This window comes from Amblyomma mixtum, chromosome 2 (genome assembly GCF_055824585.1).
Source record: "Amblyomma mixtum isolate Tamu chromosome 2, ASM5582458v1, whole genome shotgun sequence".
Taxonomy (NCBI): domain Eukaryota; kingdom Metazoa; phylum Arthropoda; class Arachnida; order Ixodida; family Ixodidae; genus Amblyomma; species Amblyomma mixtum.
This window is the reverse complement of record NC_143013.1, coordinates 318,729,132-318,755,445: the sequence shown is the minus strand read 5'-3', so window position 1 is coordinate 318,755,445 and position 26,314 is coordinate 318,729,132. Positions and strand designations below refer to the sequence as shown.

General features: G+C 43.8%; 1 protein-coding gene across 4 annotated transcripts; it reads left to right on the top strand.

Moving 5' to 3' along the window:
* Nucleotides 1–1,232: 1,232 nt before the first annotated feature.
* Nucleotides 1,233–25,763, top strand: LOC149365135 (putative RNA polymerase II subunit B1 CTD phosphatase rpap2). Of its 4 annotated transcripts, XR_016289262.1 has the most exons (13): nt 1,233–1,473; nt 2,346–2,460; nt 7,031–7,129; nt 7,273–7,338; nt 8,096–8,235; nt 11,343–11,546; nt 12,419–12,456; nt 12,872–13,524; nt 17,605–17,714; nt 21,126–21,206; nt 21,353–21,392; nt 21,552–21,620; nt 25,574–25,589. XR_016289262.1 is itself a non-coding variant. In XM_089575224.1 (12 exons), exons 1-12 carry the CDS (start codon nt 1,433–1,435, stop codon nt 25,710–25,712), a joined length of 1,755 nt encoding a protein of 584 aa, XP_089431350.1. In that variant the 5' UTR covers nt 1,233–1,432; the 3' UTR covers nt 25,713–25,763. The 4 variants fall into 4 exon arrangements, 2 of the variants coding, with proteins under 2 accessions (XP_089431350.1, XP_089431351.1); XR_016289263.1 differs by lacking the exon at nt 25,574–25,589 and having other exon boundaries at nt 21,353–21,417; nt 21,552–21,615; XM_089575224.1 differs by lacking the exon at nt 21,353–21,392 and having other exon boundaries at nt 25,574–25,763.
* The last annotated feature ends 551 nt before the right edge of the window (nt 25,764–26,314 follow it).

Below are 26,314 nucleotides of genomic sequence, written 5' to 3'. Positions count from 1 at the left end.
AGCCACCATGGACGCCCAAAGCATCATGGGGCGGTGAGCTACTTGTTGCGAGACTGTCGTAGTTTTTCGGGAAAATGGAGTGGCACTACTAAAATTTTTTCATTCCGAAAACGCTGTTCGTGTGTGCGCAGACGACGTTCGCGCGAACGCAGTGGGCAAAACCCATAGTAGTGAAAACGCGACGACACACGACGCCAATAAAAGGTTTCACTTTTCCGAAATGCCATTAAAAAACCTCTTATAGTATTTAAGCGACAACATCTTTTTTGAAAACATATTTACTTTTAAAAGTGCGCCTGTTAAGTACGAAATATTAGTTTCTATAGTGTTCATTACTAGGCCAATAGGAGAGCGAGTCGTCTCTAATTTTGGGCAAACTTTGCACTTAAATGCTTTTCTGCTCGTTTGTTGCAATCATTAGACAAGATATTGAATATTAGGACGTTTGTAGTTATCAAACAGCTTTATTTTTCTATTATATTTTGGCCAAAAGTTGCAGTTCCGCAACAAGTAGCTCACCGCCCCATGATGCTTTGAGCGCCCGTGGTGGCTGAAGTGGTCTCGAGGGGTCGCCATGCAAACTCCCATAGACGGGCTGCCAGCTTTCCCTCTAGGTAATAGTAAGAAACTCTATGCATGGAGTACTGTACATGGAGGTTTTTTTCCTCCATGACTTGAGCCATGGAGGTTTCCTTCCTCCATGACTTCAGCCCTTCCAAAGCACTTCACTCATGGCACGGAGGACTTTTTTCCTTCCTCCAAGACTTCACTACATAGCATGTCAGCTGGCCGTATTCAGCACGAAGCGTGCGCAGCATAGATAAAGTGATTAGCGCAGCGTAGGGCCAGAGCAACTAGTACGTTGGGCCAGAGAGCATACTACCAGGGCGGAGTTTCACTGCAGGCTCGTGCAACGTTTTTGATATTAAAACGTTGGGCTCGTGCACATGGAGAAAGGAAAATTTGCTGTATCCCACTTGACTGCTGTGTACAAATTGATCAATTTGTTTGTTAACCATCAGCTTATCTTAAAAATGGATGGTTAAAACGCCTTGCGTAGGTGTAGTCAAAAATAACCGCCTACGCAGGAAAAAAAAAAAAAAAATCGCGACATTTAGCTGGTTTTTCCTGCCCGTAGTAAAATGGCGAAGCATGAACATTTCACTCCAGGAGTAGTAGTAGTATCTGCCCGCACCATGTCGCCGCACACGCGTTTGTTTTCTGCACGACCTACAGTATAATGGTCGTGGTTTTCTGCATGTTTTCTGCTGCGCTAGGCGCATGCTAGCCGCAAATTGCGTTTATGTTATTGTTGTCGCGGTGCGATAGTAAGTTAAGGGCCTTCTCTGAGGTGACCTATGCACTGTAAAGCATGAAAAAACTTTGGAAGTAACAACTATTTCAGTAAAGGCAGTCTTTTCGTGCGTAAGAAATGGACAAGATCAACTCTAAATCGACGCCAACATCAGAGCGGTGAGCATTGGTTTCGTTGTACACATCTCGTCACTATATTCAAATGGGCGACCTTAAAACAATGATTAAAGAGGACTGATACGATCATCGATTTTGCCGAACCTGTCGCCGGTTTTGAAACGTGACTTTACAGCGCTATCAATCCGTACAGCACGAGTTGCGCGCATTATAAGCAATGAAACAAATAAGGCTGCGGTTGTAGTTCTAGGCGTGTAGGCGTAAAACTCGCGCTCAGCTACGTCCACAGAGCAGTGGCTGTCACTCAATCCTCTAATAACAAAGAACCTAACTTGACAAAGCAAAACATCGCAGCAGCTAATATTTGTAGTACGTTTTGTGGTGCTATGCGCTGGTACTACATCTGGCCGGAACTCTAAAAGCAGTATATTGTTCCGTCTGGATGAAACGCTTGGCATTCTAAAAAAAAGAAAAAATATGAACCTTTCTTGGAGTTATGTCCAGAACCTGTGGTAACGAACCTAACGTAACCAAATCTAACCGCCTCAAATGGGAAGTGTATAAGAACAAGCCACATTACCGTGCATGCTGTGATGGTATGTAGTTGTGCTAGCCTGATCAAAACAAGCTGGGACATTTGACACTAGATGTTGGTCTAAAAAGGAATGAGAGGTCCGATATAAATGGAACTGCAGTGCTAGTAAATGCTGCGTCTGGACGGAACTCTAGCAGTATTCATGTCGTTCCGTCCGGACAGTATGCTAGACGCCCTGTTAAAGGTTAAGGGGGCTCCGATTGTGTATAACTTTGGTTTCAAATCCTTGTTTAATTAGCTGTCCGGTAGCGTCAACTTTGAAAGCGCTTATGCTTACCTAATAATGGTGATTTGTGAAACGAAAAATGGTGCATCGCAGGAAGCAAGCCATCCTAAAGACGATTGAGAGGAGAGACAGCTGCAAGAAAAGAGCTGCACAGCTCGTAGAGGAGATGCTGGAGAATCCTCTTTCAGAGGAATGGCTGCTTGGAGTTGTAAGTACTGTCGGCCCATGTATTGCAGGCTTCCGAAATTTCTGCGAGGTGTTCTGAATGCTACAACTACGTTAACCTTAATATGCAAGCACATGCTTATTATTTAGGCAAATGGAGACAGGCACAGTGTAATTAAAATGGTGCCAGACCCCTCTTGCTGTCCCTTTCCTGTGTCTCTTTCAGTGCTTCCCTGCTTTCCGCTGCTTCTTTCACGTTGAGATGAAGCTTGGTGTGTAATTGAAAATGAAATACTCCTTTTTGCAAGAGCTGCGAATTTTCATAAAAGAAAAAGATGTGGTGGAAAGAAGATACACAAATGGCTGAGCATTGGGAGCGCTACATGTTGTGCGCTTTGCGTGGACCTGTAGTTTGTAGCGTGGCATCAGAATAGACAACAGAAGGGTGATCTCAGAGAAAAAGAAATGTCCAACTTTGATGATAGGTGGTTTACTGTTTTGAAACATTCAGTGGTAGGAGCCGCCGCGGTGGCTCAGTGGTTATGGTGCTCGGCTGCTGACCCGAAAGACGCAGGATCGATCCCGGCCGCGGCGGCTGGAATTTCTTTGGAGGAGAAATTCTAGAGGCTCGTGTACTGTGCGATGTCAGTGCACGTTAAAGAACCCCAGGTGGTCGAAATTTCCGGAGCCCTCCACTACGGCGTCTCTCATAGCCTTAGTCGCTTTGGGACGTTAAACCCCATAAACCAAACCAAACCATTCAGTGGTAGGCTCTCTTTTTTTTTTACTACAAGTTATTGCGTTTTGGAAGATGCTGAAAAGTTGTAATTACAAGGGTTGCAGAATTATTTCATTCCTGATAATCTTTGGTTTCACAAATGTATGAAATGTGTCTGTTTAGATTTGTAGCCACATGCTGATAGTTGGCGCAGTTAGAAAGTGAGTATTTGTAGCAAAACAAATACTTTTTATACAGTGCTTGCTTATTGATTGTGACAAAGAACATGTAAGAATGCAGTATTAATTTAACTAATTATTACTATGATAGGTAAACAGATAACTGCTAATAGATGAAGAGTAAACTTTTATTCGCCTAAAAAAGCGTGGTGGGAGTCTGTGGGGGTGCAGCGTCATCAGGTGGCCTTCAGCCCTTGGGGTTTTGGCGACCTCTATACACTGCCCATGACCCGGCGTTGGACGCCCAGGTCGCAGCTAAACACCACGACCTCCCACTGTTCGGGGTTCGATAGCTACAGGGCCTCCAGTGGAATGTCTTGAGGGTACTCATGCAGGATATGGGCAAGAATGGCCATGGGGTGACTACACAGCTTGCAGGAGGCGGTGTATTGGCCCCTATATATTATGGAGTATGTGTAGGGGTTCGGGAAGGTGGTGGTTTGGAGCCGGCACCAGGCGACCTGTTGGGACTTTGTGAGAATTTTTTCGTGGGGGAGGGTAGATTTATCTATCATTGCAATAGTGTAGAGTGATCTCGCGGTAGGATACCATATGCTCTCTCGCTGAGCGCAGGTAAGGGCAGCTCACCGCCCGGTCAACGAAACCATGGGCAAAATGGTGGGCTGCCTCGTTACGAGGGTTGGGTTGGCTGAATGCACTGGAACCCAGATATTTTAAACCTGTGGTTTTTATGGAGGTTAAGCAAACAAGGGAAGGGGAATGAGGGGCTCGTTATAAATATGACAGAAGCCAACAGCCAGAGAAACCAAGGGGCACAGGGGATTTTTTTTATTTATTTTTGTTAAAATTTATTTATTTAATTTGTGGTGTTGATCAATTTAGAATATTACTGAATATGTTATCGCTTAATGCTCATTGATTAGAAAAGCAGAAGAAAAAACAACCACATGCCACCAGTGGGATCCGAACCCACGACCTCCGAATTACGCGTCCGGTGCTCTACCTCTGAGCTACGGTGACGGCTGTCAAATCTTCTGCTTTGGGGGGTATTTATGTTTACAAGTAACCTAACCTTGAGAGTGTTCATTTTATGGAGGAGTTAGATAGTGGTTGGGTTGATGCTTCCCATTGCAAAGTGTCTGACCGCAGTTTTAAAGTCGCTGAGGTTTACTGTTGCTGAGTTGTCAGTGATGGCAAATGCTATGGCCACCTCTTCGGCCTCAGCCGGGCTGTCAAGTAGGATGGAAGTGACCATGAAGGGTGTGCCACTGTGATTGACGACAGCTAGAGTGTAAGCTTTATTGTTGGGATGTTCACTGACATCCAGCTGAACTGCCTCCTGCCTGCGAGCAAAGTCTGTGCAGGGCTTTGGCTTGAGCCTAACATCAGGCTACATGATGTTCAGGGTGCATGTTCTTTGGAATGGGGTTTATGATATGGTGTTTGTGAAATTCTCTAGCGACGGAGCGGAGTGGGGGAGTTGTGATGGAGTAGCCGATTCCTAATTAGTGTAGGATGTGTCGTCCTGTGAGGGTTAAAGTGAGCCGTTCATATTGAGCAGTTCTGCGGGCCTCCGCAGCTCTATGATGCCAAGCAACAAAAGTGTATAAAAATTCCAGGAAGGAAAACATTTATTTTATGCCTTAACTAGTTTGTTTAAAGGCATGTTAAAATTAAGAGGTAGAGCCTTTTTCGCCAGAGGTGCTGGGATTGAATCCTGGTGGCTTCATAATTGTTCCCTAGGTAAAGAAAAACTGATTGCTGATGAAGCTGAAACCAGTCTTGAGGTGGTGCCTATCATGATTAACAACTCTGAGGACTAGTCAGGCTGTGATAGTCAAGGTGCAACCATGCTAGAAAGTCTTGCTGATTGAACAGCAAAAATGCATTGCTTTGCCACAGCAAGAGCTGGTCACCTTGATGCAGTACTTGGCCACTGCCTCTCGTAAACCTTTTCAAAAAGCATTAAGGATAGTTGCCGGGCCAGTTGGTGCATGATCACACCGTAAAACAGCGCGCGTGTGTGTGCGTGTCTTCTTTCTTCGTCCCGTGTAAGCGCGCTGTTCTACGGTGTGACTTTTCAAAAAGCACTCCCTGCATACTGCCATATTGCTTGCTGGACTGTAGTGTGTGGACTTGGAGCAAGCATTTAGCAAGTGGAGGTGCGAACGCTCTGCATGTGTTTGCAACGGTCCCTTGGGAAAGCACATATTTCAGTTCTGCTACGTAAGCAGTGCAGGCTCCCACATGTGCGCGTCAACCCTCAGACCCCAACCACTGTCGAATGACTGACAAAGGTTAGAGCTGGGCCTCTATGCAGTGCAGGGTGCTAGGAATCTCTCCTGACCTGGACATGCTGCTATTGTAACTGAACCTTGCAACATTTATGGATTCGGGCCAGACATGTATGCAGATAAGCAGAGAGCAGATAACTAATGGTGCCTCGTGGTGGTAGAATTGACTCCAAGGGAAGGAAAGCATAGCCAGGGGTGGCAGAGAGTCAGGCAGGAGATGAGATTAACTGGGATAGGGTGGCTGTGACTGTTACATGACAAAGCTAGTTGAAGATCATTTGTAGAGGTCTGTGTGACCTGCAGTAGGCCTAGTGTGATGACGATGATGATGATGATAGTAAAAATTCATTTTATTTTTTTTGGTCCAGTACAGCAGGGGAAGTGACATTTGTTGCTATTGTGACAACTGCGTCTGTGGACGCTGTTTCATTTGCAGCAGATTCGAATAAAGTGTTGTGTGCTGGAGATGAAATTTTTCATGCTTACTGGCACCTTCGGTTGCACAAGGCTGAGAAATCTGTTCAAGTGGCACACAAAGGACACTGCCAGTGTCCGGAATCGCCTTACGTTTATTGCGTTTAATGTTTGAGTCTGCAGCCTTGCTTTTATTCACCTTATGAGCTGTGGACTTGTATTTATCGCACATCAAACTCTATGAAGTTCGTAAGCCCAACTTTCAAATGCCGGCATGTTTATGTTTACATGAATGCAGCGAAAGCATGTAGTGTAGTAGTGAAAGCCATATGAGAAGAATTGTTCACTATAAGGTTCAAATGTATCAGAATGCACCATTGGGGGCAAATAAGCACAAAGGAGTGCCTGCGCTGAATGTATGCAAGCATCTAAAGCATGTTGAGGCAGGATGGAATTTGTTTATTGCCTGGCATGGACTGTTCACCGCTAAATGAAAATATGAAAAGCAGACACTGATAGCACCTACAGGCAGTGATTGACATTTACATTAACAAGCCCACAGTGACAAGGATGGTGCGCATTGCCCTGATGTTTAATTGGGACTATTTGACTGACTGACCTGTCATCTTGTGACATGCTGTTGTAAAACTGACTGTATGATGCTCTTAATCATTACACATGTTTATGCTTTGGCTACTCAAAATGCTTGCGTGGAGTATGCATATATTAATGTCAGTATTTTTCACTATAGTTAGTGTACGTGAGCATGAATGAGAATGTGTTATTTATATGGCATTTGATGAGCGGGAATGCGGATGTTTAACATTGGCTATGAAGATTATGTCACAACTGATGCCATCAATTCTAAAAGATAATGTCATCATCTTTATTTCTATGGCACAGCTCTGACTTATTGTTCCAGTTAGACATGTTCTCAAAGGAAAACTGTAGTATAGAGTACAAGTGTTCATGTGGCTTTTTCTTTAGTTGCATGACCTTTCTCAGCAAGACTACCAGGATGCGGTGGAGGAAAGAGTAATACTTCTTCTCTGTGGATATCCCCTGTGCAGCAAGAAAATAGCTGAGGTGAGTTTTGGTACCTGTCTGTGCTAATCTCATTGAAGCCTTTGTTGCATACTCTGAAAGATGTTTTGGTTGTGTTTTGCTTGAATATGCTACTGTTTTTCGTGAGTACCTGAAATGCCTTTCCTTCTGTGTTTCATGTTTAGTTGCCGAAACAAAAGTATCACATTTGCGTTAAAACCAAGAAGGTCTACGACATCACACATCGCAAGGTGAGCAAAAGCTGCCCATCAGTAGTTTTGTTTACCGTGAAGTTTTGTTTATGTGTGAAGCCTGCAGCTGTAGTGCAGGAACAACACTTGCACTTGACCAGCTGGTTCATAATAAATAAGCTTGGCAGGGCGAGAAAAGATGGGACAGGTGAGGAACCACTGGGCCTATCCTGTCCTGTCTTGCCTTTCTTCTTTTTCTGTATGGCCAAGTTTTTTTGACCATAGTTCAAAAAGTTTAGGTGCATGTTAGTCCCTTAGAGGGACAGTGGGGTCTAGTCTGTCCAATTTTTGTTCTTTGTAAAAAGTGGTTTAGCTGCTTTCTGGCCATGTTAATGTTTGTCCGGCTATGAAAGCCTCATTTATTCCTCGGAAAATTGGAGTTAAAAATGGAGTATTTTTTCCCTGCCTCTTGATTCGAGACTTGGTCTAGTCTTCTCCGGTGATCACCACTTCGAGGTGAATCTTGGTGTAACCTGGCCTCAGGGACCCATTTTACCAAAAACTGTCTTGATGCAGTGCACTTTGCTTGCAAAATGGCCAGTAGCGGTGGTAACCTTCTTTTTTGACCTTTTCTAACTTTTTAAAACTCTGGTGCCATCAATGAAAGTGACCTCTTTGTCATTATAACGGTGTAATCATTGATAAGGCCCAACTTCAATTTGTGTCCCGTGTCCCTTTGATCTTGATGAAAACGTGACTTGATGGTATTAATTGTCAGATGTAACACTCAAGTATTGTTGGCTTTGCTTTGCTCTAGCAATTCTGCAGCAATGCTTGCTATCGGGCGTCAACATTTCTGAAGGCTCAGCTCTGGGATGGACCCCTCTGGCTTCGAGATGAGGCTGATAGCAACACGAAGTACAGGATCTACCGGGAAGAGGAGCAAAGCATGCAAGGGTAGCGGTCACTTTGCTCACCTTGTTCTAGAAAATTTTAGTTTCTCTTCAATTCGTGTGCCTAGTTTTATCACTGGGAAGGCAAAACTGCTGCAACTGCGCTGAAGCGATGGAAATTTTGCGTGGCATACACATTATAGTGCACAAGTGTTAGTGGTGTGGTCCTCAGTGGCAGCGATGTGTACATTGTTACCAAAATGCATTCATCATGGTGGTTGTTTTGCTCATTTGATTGCATCAGAATGTCTGCCGCTGATTTTCAGACCACTTTGGCTACATAGTCGCTGTGAGGGTTAGTGGGAATGTCAAACTAGTGTAACGAAGTGATTATTTGTACCGCATTTACTAGTGCAGAGTTTGACCTGTTTTTCCAAAATCACACTCTCCAAACTTGGAGGGTTGACCAATGGGCGAATCAGCCAGGACGGCGGGCAAACCTGGTTGCAAATTTTTACAGTAGAGGCAGAATAGCGCTAATGCGGAAAGTAGGGAATTTTGGCCGCCTTCAAGCTCTTGCAAACTACAGCAGTTGTTAAACATTTCACGTGCCCCTTCTTTTCAAGAAAGCTGCGCTAAAGATTCTCAGGTGGGACCAATACGAAGGTAAGCACAGGGTCCTGTTGTGTTGTGTCATTTGTTTTAAAAACAAGCTTCTCTCAGATTGCTCAGCTGCGCAGCGAGTCATGCTTCCCACATGTAGGCAGTCATTCTCAGCAGCATATATAGGAGCCACCACCTTACTTGTGGAGGCATTAAAAGAAAAAAAAAAGTGAGTGATACACACGATTTTGATGCTGTCAAAAAGAGTGTCAGATACTGGGGCAAGCAGTGGGAGTTTGTCTCTAGTGATGAGTTTCTCACGGTGCCACCCAGTATGTGATGCACTGTGCCAGTTTCTTTAATTGCACATGTTGGTGGCTTGGAATTTCCATTGGTTGACCAATAAGAAGACATTCCAGTTTTCTTTTCCTTTTCAAGCTCCTGAAGTTAGAAGGTTGACTTACACGACATGTCAACCATTGTGCGAATAAGTACAGTAGAATGACATTAAGAGTTGTATTTTATGTTCTTATAGCAGTTGGCACTAAGATGCACAGCTGTTCATGTTAAACGAGTATTGACACCCAATTTTCGCTTGTGCGTTTTCTTCTTTCAAATCAAATGTTAGACATTAGGATACATGGGTCACCCCCATAGTATACAGTAAAATCCTGTTACAAGAGACACGGTTACATGAGACGCTCAATTATATAAGACATTTGAAAATGGTTCGGTTTTTTTGTTATGTGTGGCATGTTAACAACATTGCATACAAGAGACACTTGGTCACTGAGGACAGCATATCTAGGTCCCTAGAATAAATTCTCTATTTAGAAAAGACACAACCCAGAGAGGCTTGCTATTTATGCTTGTACGACCACTTTTACTGCCAAGGATGGGGATTTAGTTGGTGCACTATTGGCTTTCAGTGCAGTGTAGAGTCCACAGCTGTTTTGATATCAAGCTCTGAGGAACAAACAGCATGATGCTGGTGATCTGCCCCCTTGTTGGCCAGAGCCAAAATACGAGCACTTGTTGTTCAGCTGCGTGGCATCTCATGGTGGAAAACTGGCTTCTCCTGCAATACTTCATGTGATGCCTGGTCCGTTATGTGAAAGGGACACTGAGGACAACTCGATACAATTATTGTTTCACTTAGAAATTGATTCTCTGGCTCTCTCTGACCATGCTCACGTTTTTCCAGCCAACAGATGCATGTAAGCTGAGCAAATTGGATTTAAAAATATTCCTGCCAGTTGATATGAACTCGTAACGTCCGTGTACGGGTTTCCACTGTTTTGAAGTGAATGGCCATGTAGCTTAGCCTCTGGATCTGTGCCCAAAAAGCGGTGTCGACGCATGCGCTCGTGAAATTGGCCGGTGATGGTGACACCTGCATTTTGCTTTCTGGGCTTTTCTAGCCAACAAAAGCTCTGCTCTCGGTGGAATTGGTACCCTGTTGATTAGGCCAGATTGTATTTGTCCTCATTGTCTCTATGAAAGGGGATTATTGGCCAGTACAGGTGCTTGTGGAACCCAGTTTAAAAACCAGCCGCTGCGGTGGCTCAGTGGTTATGGTCCTCGGCTGCTGACCTGAAAGACGCAGGTCTGATCCTGGCTGTGGTGGTCGTATTTCGATCGAGGCCCGTGTACTGTGTGACATTAGTGCACGCTAAAGGAGCCCCAGGCGGTTGAAATTATTCAGAGCTCTCCACCACGGCATCCCCCATAGCCTGAGTCGCTATGGGACGTTGAGCTCCATGAACCGAACCAAACTCTGTTTGAGAATTGTTGCTGTTCATTATCAGCAAGACAGAGTGTGAGGTGCATCTGTGGACTCCCATGTTTTAATGTCACTGTCATGCATTTATCAATGATTTAGACTCTAAAAAGCGCACACTCATTTTTTTTTTATTTTGTATTATGAGGAGAGCCTTTTATTTTCAGATCTGTTATGTTTATAGGTATGTCTTTTTTTTAATGGGGGGGTGGGGGGGGGGGGAGTGAAAATTGATCTTGAAAAATTTGGTGACAATCAGATTTTTCTTTAATCTGCTCTGTGATTCGGATTTTAATTCTTTTCAGGTTTACAAAATTACATGAAATTCTTTCATTCCTTAAAGAAGCTATAAAAGCTAGGTTGTTTAAAGAAAATGTTTGCAAACTCGTATGTTGTGGTTTCTGCCTTTTTTGAAAACTTTTTTCCGCTTCACCATCAGCATTTGTTTTCCTTGTTTTCCCAGTCTAAGCCTGCTGGGCTTCTCTGTGCGCTGTGCCTGCTAAAACAATTTTTGGGTATCATAGTTTCCAGTCGGCAAATGCATAACACCTTCGGAGCAGTGTAGGAAATTGAGAGATGGCATTTGTTGCAAGGATGCCAAACTCATGTCTTGTGAGCTGGCATCCAGTAGTAGGCACTGTTCTGCTGCATCTCGAAGTGAGTATGCTTGCCTCGAGTGAGGAGGACTGAAAGGTAATCGAGACAGAGCAGCAAGAGTCAGAGTGTCAGAATTGCTGAAGGCTTTTTGAAACGGCCTTGGGGTAGCTCAATCCCCGCTTGTTCCCTAGTGCAAAGAAAGATGGCCGTGGGGATGAAGTGGACCTGGGCCACAGGCGTCTGACCAAGCAAGATGCCGAGGGGCCCCCAGATAGCAAGCCTGGAGAGATACTGAAGCCTGCCAAAGACATCTTGCCCTACGTGACACCGGATGCCTTGAAGAAATTGGCAGACGGCATTGACAATATGACTCTGGACAGTGCAGCTGAGTCAAGGTGTATATTGACAGTATGTACACATATTTCAGTGCCAGGTTATGCAGTGTCCGCCATACTTCTGTTGTAGATTTTGAGAGTTGCATGAAAAGTATTGTGCAGAGATGTCTTTGTGTGTGAGCCGTTTTGTTTTTTGTTTTTCAGAAGGGTGGCCTCTTATTTATGACACTGACCTTGTTTTATTCTTTTATGCGGCTTTGTATATAAACAGCAGCTGCAAACATAATAAAGGCTAACGTTAGCATTCAGAGCCATGTCTTGAGTAAGGATACACAACACTGATATTCCTGCATGGAATCAGAGTTCGAGACTTTAAATTAATAGCCCATCTGTCGTAGCCTCTTGGCTTTGACATATCAGACCTTTGGGCGTTCCACACTGTAGAGCATGCTGGAAATTAAAGTTTTGTTAAGCATTCTGGGTACTGGTCGTTAGTTTATGTAGGTGGGTTGTGGCTGCAAACCGGCGCTGCATGATGGATACACAGTGTTCATGTTATGTGGGGGAAGGCTGTCATTTGCTTTTTTTTTTTTTTTCAAATAATAAAACTGCATGCCCAAATGTGAAACAATTCAAGCTTGAAAGTTGCATTATAGATTGGCACAACACCTTTCATCTACCTTCCAAATTTTTGCAGATGTAATGTCGCATTTCTGCAGCTAAATGTTTTCTTGTATCTGTCTCAAGTGCTGATAAGAGGGAGAAACGCATTCAGTGTCATGTGCTAAATAGTTTGGTGAAAACCTTTTTAATTGCTTATATTGATAGGATTGGCAGACTTAAAAATCTGGTGTCAAGTGTTGTGGCTGTGGTCACCAGACTACTGAGAAGTGAGTGGAAAATGGTTTGTGTGTGGTACTTTTTATTTTCAGGAAGACTGAGGAATCAGACCCTGATGATTTGGACATGAGTAAGTCCACTTCCTGCTGTGTTTTTATATCTCCCATGAAGCAACATGACTGGCGCATTAAGGCTTTAGTGTCTTAATGGAGCAACGCTAGTTTGTGAGTCAGTCAGTGGTTTTTTGACTAAGCATATTTTGGGAACACTTCTTGCACACTTAAGAGCAGGTGCTTTAAAGTTGAGTGCTCTAGCATAGCCGCCCAAAGTGAATTGACTCAAATTGCTTGGATTGTTGTTTTGTGTATGCCCACAAACCAGTTTCAAATCATGGTTGTGTTTGGCTACATCATCCAACTTGTCGCCAAAGTACATTGTACTCTGTGCATTGTTCTCCTTGGTTCAAAACCTTCACTAGTGCTGAAGTAGTCCCCGTGTTGAGAACCGCGCTGAATTCGTGAGAAACCGGCTTTATGTCTTTGCAGGCGCTGCACATGAGTGCCTGCAATCTCATGAAAACTCGGCGCTGACAGGTGTTGTTCCAAGTCAGCCTAAGCGTGATGCAAGAACAGCTGAGAAGTTGAATTACCGGTCACGAGGCAGTGTTCCGAGCCAAAACCAGAAGGCGTGGCAGAGTGCATTGGCAAGTGAGCAGGCCAGAGCAGCAAAGGCTTCCCCAACCAGCAATGAAACACCCGGTCCACCCATAGAGAGAGTTAGGCATGCCTTGAAGCAGTGGATCACTGCCGAGACGGTTGAGTTTCTTGTCGGTCAGGGTGCTGCCAGAAGGTTTTTGCTGAACAACCGGACACAAGAGGAAGCTGTCAGGGCTGAACGCTATCGGATGCTGTACTCAAAGCTTTGCAAACGACTGGATGAGGAGGAGAGGGCCGAAGAAAAACTTGTTGCATCCCGCCTGGACTCAGACGACGACGAAGACGTGCAGGTTCCAGCAAGGCCAACGGCTCCAATGCCAACAATGAACCAGCTCAAGCAAGATTCGAGGCTGAGCAAGCTGCAAGTTCATGAAAAGAACCAGGACCAATTTGAGAAGCAAGATGAAATTGTGAAAACAAAGCAAGCTGCTTCCGCAGCATTGAGGAAAACAAGCAAGGTGGTGAAGAAAAAGCACGTGGAGGTACGTGGGGGACTGTCTTTTTTTGTTGTTTAGATATTAACCTTTTAGGTAAGGATGACCATTATATTGGTCAGCAAGAAACAGTTCAAGGAAGCTTTCGTGCAACACAGAATGAAGCTAATTTAACATCAATCCAACAAACTTCTTTCTTTGTATTGGTGCTAATTCAGCGTAATGGCTAAGTAATGTCTTTGAACTATATTATGATGATTAATATAGTCGATACCCTAGATTTTGTTAAATTATGTTGCACAAGCTTTCCAAAACAACTTTCTTATGATTTCCTTCCATACTGAAATCTAGAACAAGCTTGTGTACAATGATGCTGTGAGCTTCCTATAATGGCGAGTGGAAACTGTAGGCAGGCATTACAGGGACATGCCAATGACACCTTTCAGATATCCATTAAATAAGGCTTCTTGCATTGTTTTAGTCATGTTAGTGACAGAAAATATGTAACCATAAGAAATTCTCATAATGTGGTTTTGACAAAACTCGCCAATATATTGTGATCTGTTAATAGAGGAGTGTGAATATTCGAAATTGCGAATACAAACAAGCAAATAACAGATTATATTTGATTCGAAAAATTAATATCCGGGAAATTTGGAATATTAAAAAATTTCTGGATATTCGGGAGCGATCGAATATTGCACTGACTTTCATAAATGTGACCGTGTCAAAACCACATTAGCCGACCAGATTACCCGAACCGTCAGGGAAACAGTCCAAAGGTGCCGCCCTCTTCTCTTTCTTCTCCGTTGTTCATCGCGTGGGCCGGTCGTACTTTCGGACGCTGTTAGGCTCGGACCTCGTACGCAATTGCGCAAGTGGGCTTTTCCGCATATCACAAGTGATCTAAGCAGGATGGCCGGACCGCCAACGCGAAAGGGCGCGGTTTTTTGCTTGGTCCTTCAATAATGTGTTGCACACTCAAGGCCACATTTGTCCCAGTCCTCTCGCCTTCATAGCTCTTCTAGAGTGAGTGTCGCCATCATGTTTTCATCAACAGAGTTGTGTGGGAAACCCCGCTTGCGGTACTAAAGGGGGTGAGTCGAGCTGTCATCGGCAGTGAGAGCGATTGAGTTAAAATTCTGCCTATTGCATGATTCATTGTAATCCTTACACCTCGGATGTGCGCTTAATGGCAGTCATGACGACGGTACGGTTTTTGTTGCTTGGCCAAACAATAGTCTGGCCGCATAGTTTCGGTTTTTTAGCTTTGCTGCTAATCCGCGATGACGGCGGCTATGGACCGTGCATTCATCAGCCGCCCGAACCCAGCTGCATGCCGCTTTCGGACACCGACTACCGCTTCGTAGGCCTTTTTTTTGGAAGCCGCGCTGTCCCTTATTTATGCCCGTGTTCTTCCAGCATGCCGAAACTGCGCACCTGTCACGGGCTTTTCGCAGTTTGTGCTATGAAGCCTCCTCACAATGCTTTACTGCATTTTCGGCAGTTTTTTTTTTTTATGGTGCGAGAACATTTAATAACTCAACCTTTGAATAATCCGGGTATTTCATCCATTCCCTTAAAGCCCAAATTAATGAGGTTTTACTTCCTACCTTGTTATTCTTAGTTGCCAGCCATGTGTCTTCAATGAATTTCATTTTGTTACGCATTTTGCATGACTGCAATGCAGATTGTATACTCTTATGTAGTCCAATCAAGCAGTATACATTTCTGTGGTCATGTTTTCTTTTGTATGGAGCTGAATCAATCGGCTTTTTATTTTAGTTGCAAAGACCACACGCTATTTTGAAAAAAATATAAGGACGGCATTTGCCAATTATCGTTTTCATGTTTTTTTTTTTTCACACCGAGCAGGTATTCGATAGTCAATTCGATGTTCGAAGGCATTTTTCTTGTTATTCATATTCGATTCATATTTGAAAATTCCAATATTCGCACGCCCCGAATTGTTGTACACATGCCAAAGGAAGAGTAGTCATTTTGGTATCACATTTCTTTTCTGTGACAGCATGCGCTATTAATGGAAAAAATTTTTTGCGTACTGTTCCTAACAAATGTCTTCAGCAACAAAGTAACGTGCTGTTGGCAGTTTGGAAGAAGTGTGAAAAATGTGTCGTTCACACTACTTGTTGAACTGTGTGGTGGAAACAGCTTATTCTCGTAATTGGTGCTTGAAAGGTTGGACATAGATTTGAGTGTAGTATTGCGAACACAAGTTGTGCCATCTGAGAGATGCTAGCACTAGTCTGTATTCTGGTGCCTTCTCACAGAACGGCAGTGATTTAGTCTGGAAATGTCCTGTAGTATAATGCAGGGAAAAGCTTCTTCCATGACTATAGCTGTAGCCCGTTTATGAGCGCCGCTATGTAATTTTAACCCATTATTAGCAATTGCAGAGGTGTGGAATTGGCGAGCTTGTGTTATGCAACGTGTCTACAGTTTGAGTATAGACCTACACTGTGTTTACATACACTGGGGGTGTAAAGTAGGCTTAGTGCCCATCGGAATACGTGAAAACAAATGTTTCTGAAGCAGTTTTCTGATCTCACATTTCACCTATGATGTCGTACCTCTGTGATGAGTAACCATGAACTAGAATCCTAGAACAAATTGTGAAAGTATGAAACATAATTTCGAAGGCCGCTATGTAATTTTAACCCATTATTAGCAATTGCAGAGGTGTGAAATTGGCGAGCTTGTGTTATGCAATGTGTCTACAGTTTGAGTATACTAGACCTACACTGTGTTTACATACACTGGGGGTGTAAAGTAGACTTAGTGCCCATCGGAATACGTGAAAACGATTGTTTCTGAAGCAGTTTTCTGATCTCACATTTCACCTACGGTGTTGTACCTCTGTGATGAGTAACCATGAACTAGAATCCTAGAACAAATTGTGAAAGTATGAAACATAATTTCGAAGGCATATTTTTAAAGCACCGCAAAATGTGCACATGAGCGTCAACCGCCGCTGGGGGTGCGAGGCAGTAGCTCAAGGTGGCTCTTCGTTAACAGTTGGCGAGTGCTTTGAAGAAAAGTGTGCAAAGTACGCTTCATCATTTCGAACCTTTGTAAAACATTACGACAAGTGTGTGTTGCGAAGCAGAACTTACCCTTATAGGCACTGTACCCACTGGGTATTTCTCTGAATCGCACAAGCTTCTTGTGTAGTCCAGCGTGTTGTCGTCGCATATGCTAAATTTACTTACTAATACAGTCATTCACACTATACAGCTTAGACAACATTCCACGAAAGCAGTTCTGAAATACCATGGCAAGCGAACTAAAGAGAACCGCGCACTGTAGCAGACGACGGTGCAGGCAATACCAATGGCCACCTCTGGCTCCGGCATTTACTGCCTGTGTATGTAACCACTGTGTTGGTCGTCTGCTACTGTGTGCAGTTCTGTTATTGTTTATCATACTGTATGAAGCGTGTCTTTGATGTAAGCGTTTGTATTGTTTGAAGGGCAGCATTTGCGAGGGAATATAATGTATGGCAGCAGTGTCAGCAGTGCAGCTCGGAGGAAAACCCAGTGGATAGAGTGCCTTTTGGAGGATATGTACGGCTTCACTTACATTTACCATAGTGCTTGAAAAAGACAGCTTCAAAATGACATAGCGTACATTGTCCCACTGATGAGTACTCGCCTACTCTTAATGAACGGCGGTCCCCATGGGTGCTCTGTGAAATGAGAAAAATATAATGGTAAGTTTTGCTAGCATGAGTCATGCCCGCCTCCTTCCCCAAGGGGCAGGTGACCCCCGCGTGCATGTTTCGCGGTGTTTTAGAAATACTCTGCCTTTGAAGTGACGTTTCATACTTTCACAGTCTGTTGGGATGATGTTCTTCACCATGAAAGCACAGTCGCACTGTGGAATCAGAAAATTGCTGTGAAAACTTTTCTTTTCATGTAATCCTACGGGCGCTGAGCTTTACTTTTCACCCCGTCGGCCTAACCGGCAGCAGCAGCGCCACTGCAGCTTGCTTACATCACAGACCTATGTAGGTCTAAGCACTCCCTGTTGGATGCATAGTCAAGGGTTTGTGTTAAGCTCTTATGGCCCTGTGAGTGCAACTGAACTTACGTGAACCAATGTTTTCAGGCTGCTGGCGGTGCGGATACATGTGAACGAGAGCCTGTTCTTCCCCTTGTTGACAGCCATGCACAAAACGTTCATCGACGCAGGATTGTGCTGAATTGGCTAAGGAAAGTGTGAGTACTCCATGAGTGCTCTGTGTTGAATTCACGCATGCTGCAGTAATCTTCTTTGGATAGCTTTTGTAGCAGCATTTCATGATTATGTCAAGATAATGTCTAACAGTTCTCCACCTTTTTTTTTTTATCAAAACCCACATTTACATCAGCTGTGTTAGAAACAAAAAATGTTTTAGTCTTGCTCTTTCAATGGATGAGACTTGTCTTTTGTGCGTGCACTGGGCTCATGGAAGAATTTTTATTTCTTCATATACCGTATTTTCCGGTGTATAAGACGCGTTTTTTTTTTTTTAAATCTTGCTGGTGCGTCCTATACAAGGGTGCGTCTTATATGCGAATTTTCCGGTTTTTTTTTGCGAGTTCAGAAATTACTCAGGTTCATGTTCAAGCTTTTTTCACCGAAAAAATATTACCACCAATAACGTGGTTGTAACATGGTTAATACTTCAATACGGAGACCGCCGTGCGCAACTTTTTTAGGTGAACTTTATCATGAAACGGCGGGGTTGACCACTTCCGGGATCTTAGACACGCGGCCGTTTCGGAGGCCCCAAGCAAAGTTAATGTCAAATGCCAAAAGAGGGCGACAGTCGCGCTTCTCACCATTGTCAAGACAAGCCAAGAGAAGCCGATATTTTATTTTTCGTCACCCTTTGCTAGTACGAAGTGCGAAGAGAATGCTTCAGACGTGTTGCCTTTTCGATAACGCATCCGAAGATGAAGACTTTGAAGGTTTTATGTAAAGAGAGTTCTTTCGCTTTTTTTTCTTTTGTGCTAGAACGTGGGCTGGTATGGCGTGAGTGTTGCCTTTTTCGATCACTTAGCGTTGCTTAAGAACTTCTAACACGCACGGTGCATTTTGCGATGGTCGCATAAGCATGTTTAATTAAGCCTCACTAGCCTAACTGGGTAAATTGGGGTGCGTCTTATATACCAATTTTTTCAATGACAGCCTGCATATATGGCGGGTGCGTCTTATACAAGGGTGCGTCTTGTGCACCGGAAAATACGGTATATTTGTTTAAATGACCCACAGGCTTTGTATTGGGTATTCTGCGCAGGGAACATTACTATATGGTATTAAATATTGAAGCTGTTAAAAAGTACTGTTGTGTGACCACTCACGTCAAATAACAACAAAGTAACAGCTAGTAAAAGCACCAATTATGCAATAATTTCAATGATTTACACTGAGTTGACTTGCAAGCACACTCATTTATTTTATAAACAGCAGAAAAAGAAGGAAATTACCTTAAAATGTGGTATATATTTTGTTTTTTAAATTTGGCAGAATGGACCCTTTTCATAAATGGTAGGTGAGCTTCACTTCAATGCGGCATGCCATATTATTGGTGGAACAGCAAATTTTTAAAACAGTGTTATAGCTGCAGTTCGTGTGTTTTATGTTGCGAAATGTGTTCAAGTGGTTCTTGTGATAACACTGCGTTTACTTGTGAAGCAGTAACGTGAAAGTTTAGCACTTTATTTTCATTTTACTGATGGCTAATGATGCCATATTCGGGCGGCATGCAGCGTGGGGAAGCCAACCTAACAAATTGTGAAAAGAGGCCATTGCGAGTTTTAATGTAAATAAATAAATAAAAAAACATCCCTTACGCTCCTTGGTATTGGTGACTGTTAGCCTCCCTCATGTATAGGGAAGACCGTTTGAATTGCTTATTGCACATGGCAGGGCACAAATGTTAAGGACTTTGGTTTGTGGGGACTTATGGTTGGCTTCCCTGTGATGCACCCTCGCTAGCCTAGTTAGTTACCTTAACTAACAAAAGAGGGCGCCGGTGTCGCAGCGACACGATCACCACGTCATTGCCGTGCGTGCGCGTGGGGGCGACGGCCCTCTTTGGCTCAGGAAATTGGGTGCGCGTTGACGCTCGGCGCGAGGCTCCGCTCTTCGCCGGCTGGCACGAACCCTTGTGGGGAGAAACGTTCTCCTGCATCTCGTCCCATCCGTCCCATCTCGTCCCATCGTCCCACGGCGGGCCCTCATAGCAAGGCACGCCGTGGTCGGCATGCGCTCGGTAGCGTACGCGATCACGGGGTGGGGTCCGGCGGTTTTGAACTATGTCAGCCGTGGTTAAGCAAGGAGAACGTATTTATCTCCCCCTAATTTAAACCCCACAGGTTTGACCGGAAAAAAAAAAAAAACAGTGCTTTGGTGCACTGTTGTTTACGTGAAATATTGACATAGATATTTATATAAGAAACAAATGTTTGAAAATGTCTGTTTTTGTGTTGAAATGTATGTGAAGAACTCGTCTTCATGCTGGTGGAAATAAACCATACCAGAGTACAGTAGCTCTGAGGCGTATACAACAGTGCTTGTTTTGAGCTGTGGATTTCTGTTTTTAAGGAAGTGTGGATTGTCTACAATTGTTGGTTTCAAAGACTATGACTACTGTGGCTATTACTTTGAAGGCAATACTCTAAGCCGTAGTGGATGCATTTGAGGGGTAGAGGGGTTTGGTTGACACTGTATATTGTACTTTTTTTTGTTGTCACAGCAGTTACTGTACAAGGAAAGCGATTTCATTGGCATCTGTGCCTTGTGGGTGTCTGTTCAGCTGCAAGTTGCATTCATTGCCTCCTGAAGCTTAGCATACATAATGGCTGCTAGATTGTTCACCACCTGAACAACTCATGCCATGCAACAGCAGCGAGCTACAGGTTCAGACCTAGCACCATGGAGGCTTGTGGCTGACAGTGGAAAGGCCTCCACTGAATGTGTTGACAGCAACGCGTGGGTAGGTTTTGAACTCGTGCTTTGAAATGGCACTTGCTGCTGTGCACTAAGCTGCATTCAGTGGTGACTGAGGAGAAATGCAGGCTAGAATTTAGGCAACTTGAGAAGTGCCCCACTCGACAAAAAAAAAAAAAAAATGCCGCTGTTTTGCTAGAAGTCACCGTTTTCAAGGCTGGGTGAGAAAACGTTATTTGAAGCCTGCTTCCTTTAGCTCTTCGCAGCGGTATTTGCAGATTCGCAGTATATTTGGCGCAAGTTTTCGTGTCTGACAAACAGGTGCTTGTTATGAAGTTCAGAAGAGCAAGTTGCTGGGCTAGTTGGTGCTGTTGCATCGTGGTGGAGCAGCGCAAAGGACGGGACCTGTGTACTTCCTTCCTTGTTTCTTGTGTCCCGTCCTTTGCGCTGCTCCACCACGATGCTTGTTATGCTCGTGTTATGCTCGTGTTATCCGATCACAGTTATAATCTCGTAATGGTGATAAGTGCGCTACCACTTTTCAGTAATTGTACTTTGGACCTGGTGACAGCCGTCTCTGTATTCAAGTTCTTAGCGTAAGGTGTAAGTTGTTTATATCCACCTGGCATACATTTGAAAGGAGGTGCATAAGGTTGCAAATATGCTTAAATAAAAGCAGTTTTCTTTTTTAGACTTCCAGATCTCTTGGACATGTTATACATGGACCTATCGGAAGTATCATCTTATCTGACAGAATTGGTTCTGACATTCAGGTATGCAACATTGTTCACAATTCTAATGCCCCTGTAATGCCTTTGGTGCTGTTGGGTGTGCATAACTAGGCAAATAAAAGTTGAAGGAAACAGTTCTTATGAGATTTTAAACTCCAGATAAATGTTATTACAATTTTTTTTTGTAGATGACTTTGAAGAAGCGACGATGCAAAAATCTCTACATGTGTAAGGAATCTTCACACAGAAATAGGTGTTCTATTTATTTTCAAGTTAGCATAATGGTGTTGGTGTAGCCACGAAAAAATGCCAAATTTGATCTTAAGGGAGACATTGTGGCTTTGTTTTTGACACTGCCTTCAACTGTGTGGTTTTTTTTTTCTTCAGGCTTTCTGCTGAAAACGTGACCTTCAGGCTGGAGACGTGGACACACATAGCAGCAGCTGTGTTAATCATGTGAGTTTCATATTCTGTATAGATTTATTCATATATCCTCTGCCATGGCTCAGTGACTGTGATGTTCAGGAGCTGAGAATGAAGCCGTGGGTTCAGTCTTAGCTGCAGTGGTCACATTTCAGCTCTAGCAAAATGCAAGGCTGCCTGTGAAAAGAAGCCAAGGTGATTGTCATTAATCTGGAGCCGATCGCTACTCCACTGTGGTGTGCCTTAGAGCCAGCAATATCGCTTTGGCATCTTGAAACCTTTTTGTTCGTTATTTCAATCATATGCTTTATCACTGTGACCTCGTGGTAATTTTGTGTACAGAATACATCGCATGGCCCACTTGTGCTGTGCTGTTTAGTTGTTCTGCTTCTGCAAGGTTGTGTTAGCTATCGAAGATAAAGTGCATCTGATGAGCTTGTTTGCATCATTGTAATGGTAGTAATGTTGCACCAGCAAGGCTAAACCGTGTGGATGGATTTGACAGAGCCAATACCTGTCTGATTCTCTCCTCGCCTGTTTTGTTGCACCTGAGTTGTGTTAAAGTGGGCACTGAGAGCAATCATATTGTGGCATTTTTTATGGTAGCCGAGCAAGTCGAGAGAAATCTTTGGTGTGCACTGGCGTTCCCTTCGGACACTGTGTTTGCTTTGCTTTCTGCTGTTGTGGAATTTGTCACTCCACACAACTCCAGTAGTGTTTCAAGCCAGAGCGTCTTGCTTGGTGAAGGTGACTTTACAGTTGCATATTTTTTTGTGCGACAGAAAGCCAAGTTTAGCACTCAGCTTGCTTTTCGGTGGTCATTCTTGTGATGAGTATAGGTTATTAAAGGACTGCAGACACCAAATTTTTGCTTGCATGTTTTGAATGATGCTTTAGACATTAATATGCATGGATCACTGCGTGATATTCGCATGTGACTCCTAACAATTTATAATTGAATTTATTCTGGACGCTGTTTCAGTTTCATCAACTGAACGATGGATGAGACATGTAGTTGACCTTTAGGCAATGTGAGACATGAAAAAATGGCAGTATAACTACTGATACGTCGCTCATTGTCATTCCGGCTCTTGAAGCAGGCTGGTTCGAGTGTTGTAGTGAATTAAAACTATGTATTAGCGTTTATATTGCCGTTTTTTTTTTTTTTTACATCACCTAGAGGTCAACTACATGTCACAGCCATCTTTCGGCTGACGAAACCGGAACCGCAACAGCATGAGAGAAGAAATCAAATTATTAGTTTTTTAGTGATCGTAGGCGAATACCACGAGGTGACCCATGCGTTCTAGTGTCTAATGCGTTATTTGAAGGAAGAAAACAAGCACCGAAAATTAGGTGTCAATATAGTCCTTTAACTTACTAAATTTGTCTATACTGGACCTTCTGAGAAGATTGACAGCAATGAGACTACAGTTAAAGGGGCACTGTGGACAATGCCTTGCAATTAATTCTGGCTGTGTAGATATTTGTTCAGCAGCAAAGGCTTACTTATCTCCAAGAAAACTGGGATTTCAAAATCTTCTTGCAGTTGATTCAAATCCGTGATGTCCTTACTGAAAAGGACCTGGTTACCATCATTTCAAAGTGAAATGGTGGTGTGGTGTAGGTTGTCAGATCCGTTCCCCAAAAATTGGTATCTATACTCGCATTTTGCAGCGAAAGCTACATTGGCCACGAACTTGCGATTTCGCTGTGTCGGTGCTCCAAGGAGGCACAGAGACCGACCTTGAGCTGTTGCCTAGCGACCGCTGTAGTTGGCGGAAGCCACTCGCTCGCCGTGCCATCTGGCATGACATCACACCACGCGCCTCGCTGCCGCCGCCGTTTGGTATGACGTCACACCACTTGCCTCGTCGTTGGGCTCACTTTCGCTACGTATATCCTGGCATAGCCGAGCTAAGCCATTGCCACTTTTTTCTTTTGAAATCGGGCGGTGATGGCAACACCTGTATTTGGATTTTTCGGTCTTTTCTAGCTTATGGGAGCTTCGTTTCCGGCTAGAGTGGTCTGTTCGTGATTAAAACACAGTGCGCTATCGATGGAGGCCAACTTCAATTTGCCTTCAGTGCCCCTGTAAATATACTGGACTCGGAGGCCATTCTTGGACTATACAGAGGTGGCTGTAGTATGTTTAAATAAAAAATAAATAAATCAGCTGGTGGGAGAAGGTTCTAGTTCTCTCAGACACTAGCAGTTAAAAAAATCTCGCACCATATGTCATAAACTTTTTTCTGTGGCACAGAAGAGAAAAAAAGAACCGATGAACTCTGCTCACCGGTGGAACCACAATCTTCACTCAGGTTTCCTAGTTTTTCTGCAAGACAGTAGAGCCTCTTACCCTTCAGACAAGGTTTAAAAAAGCCAAATTAGCATCATACTGGTGCCACACTGAAAACAGGTCTGTTGTACTGCAGCGGTGGCCTAGTGGTTTGAGCACCTGCCTGGCATGCGGGAGGTTCTGGGTTCGATCCCCAGTACAGCAGGGTGCCCACTGGTGGTACAATGGTACAAGCTCTACCCTGGCCTGGTGCTCTGCTTATCTTGGGTGAAATGCTTGGTAAATGGGTCTCTGACCCCACCTTGTGTAATGAGGGGACTACCTTGTGCCACGGCACTCTTTGGCCGAAGATGCCTTTGCGCTAGGGGTGTGTGAATAGTACTTTTTGCAAACTGAATTGAATACAATTAGTGTATCTTCACTTCCAAATTGAATATGAATAGTGGAGGTAAAAAGCGAATCAAATATTAATGCTAATATTTGCTACTTGTGTGAATATTCATAGAAAGCAAGCAATTGTGCAAGACAATGAAGCGGCAGTTGTGGCACTTATAAGTTTAAAAGTTATAAAGTTAGAGCTACAGCTGCTAAAAGACGCTGCACTAACCTCCACTAACGGGTCGCAACATGAAGTACCTGACTGTCATGTTGCAGAGTTGCTCGTGCACCTCTGACATGCGCACAACGGCAAGCGTGACGACGAAGAGCAGGCCGACCGCTTCGTTTCGGTTTCACTTTCCTGAGCTTTGCGTCAGCCCACAGCGACGGTGGCTCGACCAGTCAGCATCAGCCAGCTGACCTAACCCATCTGAACACCGTTTCGGACGGTGATTAACGTGTTCTCTTCGTGTCCATCTGCGTGGTTCCATTCTTTCAGTGGACCAACACTGCACACTCATCACATGCCGTTTGTACGGTGAAGCCTCCTCACATGCAATGCCCCGCTTATGATGGGTGTGGTGGTGCATTAGGTGTGGAGCCCCACCACATTGCACCGTGAAGAATGTGGGAAGTCCTTACGATTTCGGAGCAGTTCTGCTTCGATGATCCCAACAGTATGTGTGCATTAAAGCACTGATGGAAATGTGAAAATAGTCATTGCCACGCTAGTCTCATCTCAAAATTAGGCAACCATTGCCGTGTCTTTCATCAGATAAATTTACAGTGATGCAAGTAGTTTGTGACAGCTTTCTGGGTCATTCAGTAATTTGAACATTTTTTCCTGGTTCCATGAAGTTCAAACTAACCAGCTTTTGCTGTTTATGTTCACAGTTTGTAGTATCAGTGCTTCTAAACTGATAAGTTTTTGGTAACTTTTTTTGTTACAGAAGTTAGAGCAAAATTTAAATGTCACCAATGTTGAAATTGTCACTTGCTGTCTGAAAGGTATTGAATTTCATTCCAGTTTGTGCCGACAACTGCAGCACAGATTTGTGCTTATGTGCAGCTAAGATTTGTGGCTACTGTGGTAAAGCTGCTAAGGGTTGTAAATGTGTGACTGCTGCCTGTTCAGCCTGTAAGCTATGCTAAAGGTATCTGAAATTACACTCAATATCTGATCCATTTTTCGCATCTGGGCTGTTTTCTTTCATTCTAGACAGGGCAGTTACAATATTTGCAGTTTTTCTTGACTAGGCTTAGAGAAGGTATGCCATCTTCTGTCTTGGTTATGATCTCTATTTCACAGGCTTTCAAGGAAGTGTCCCGCATTGAACTCTGCCATCATGATGGAAGAATCAAGGAAGCGCTTCTCCCTGTTCTTGGAAGACACTGCGATTTCTCAGCAGGAAATCACGTGCGTTGTCGACGACCTTCTAGGCAGCTAACATTGCCTGTCGGCTATATGTATTTAAGTAATAAAGCTGATTTTGCCATGCTTTGATGCATATAACGGCTCAGGATGTGAGAACAGTTTTAGACTTGTTACATAGTTGCACTGACCAAGTTTGCTGACAGGGCCCAGAGCTTAAATTCACATTGGAAAGTTGCTTTGTGACTGGTTTTTGCCAGTTCGGTGAGGTCAGTCACTACTTTTTTGGGTCCCTGGGACTGTAACAAATTAGCTAAAATCAGTCGCTTAAGGTGGATTCGCATGACTGATCGAATCACAGGTGCCGAGGACGAACTGCACATTATGTGGCTTGACATCATGGATTCAGTCATACCAACTCGTGTCTGCAGACGATGTAAACGGAAAAAGGAGGAAGCTTTTTTGCTTTGGGATCTGCGGTTTCTATTCGTCTTGTGAATGCTTTTAGCATGCAGACAATCCCCTGACTTGACGTAACGTGTCTGGCGACCTGAAAAGCCTGTAATTGTCAGGGAAATTTTGTACACCTGGAGGAATCGGGAAATCATCAGGAATACTGTCAAAAAGTTGGCAAAATCACGGAAATTAACTGGCTGAAATTAAAACAATGGCTTGATA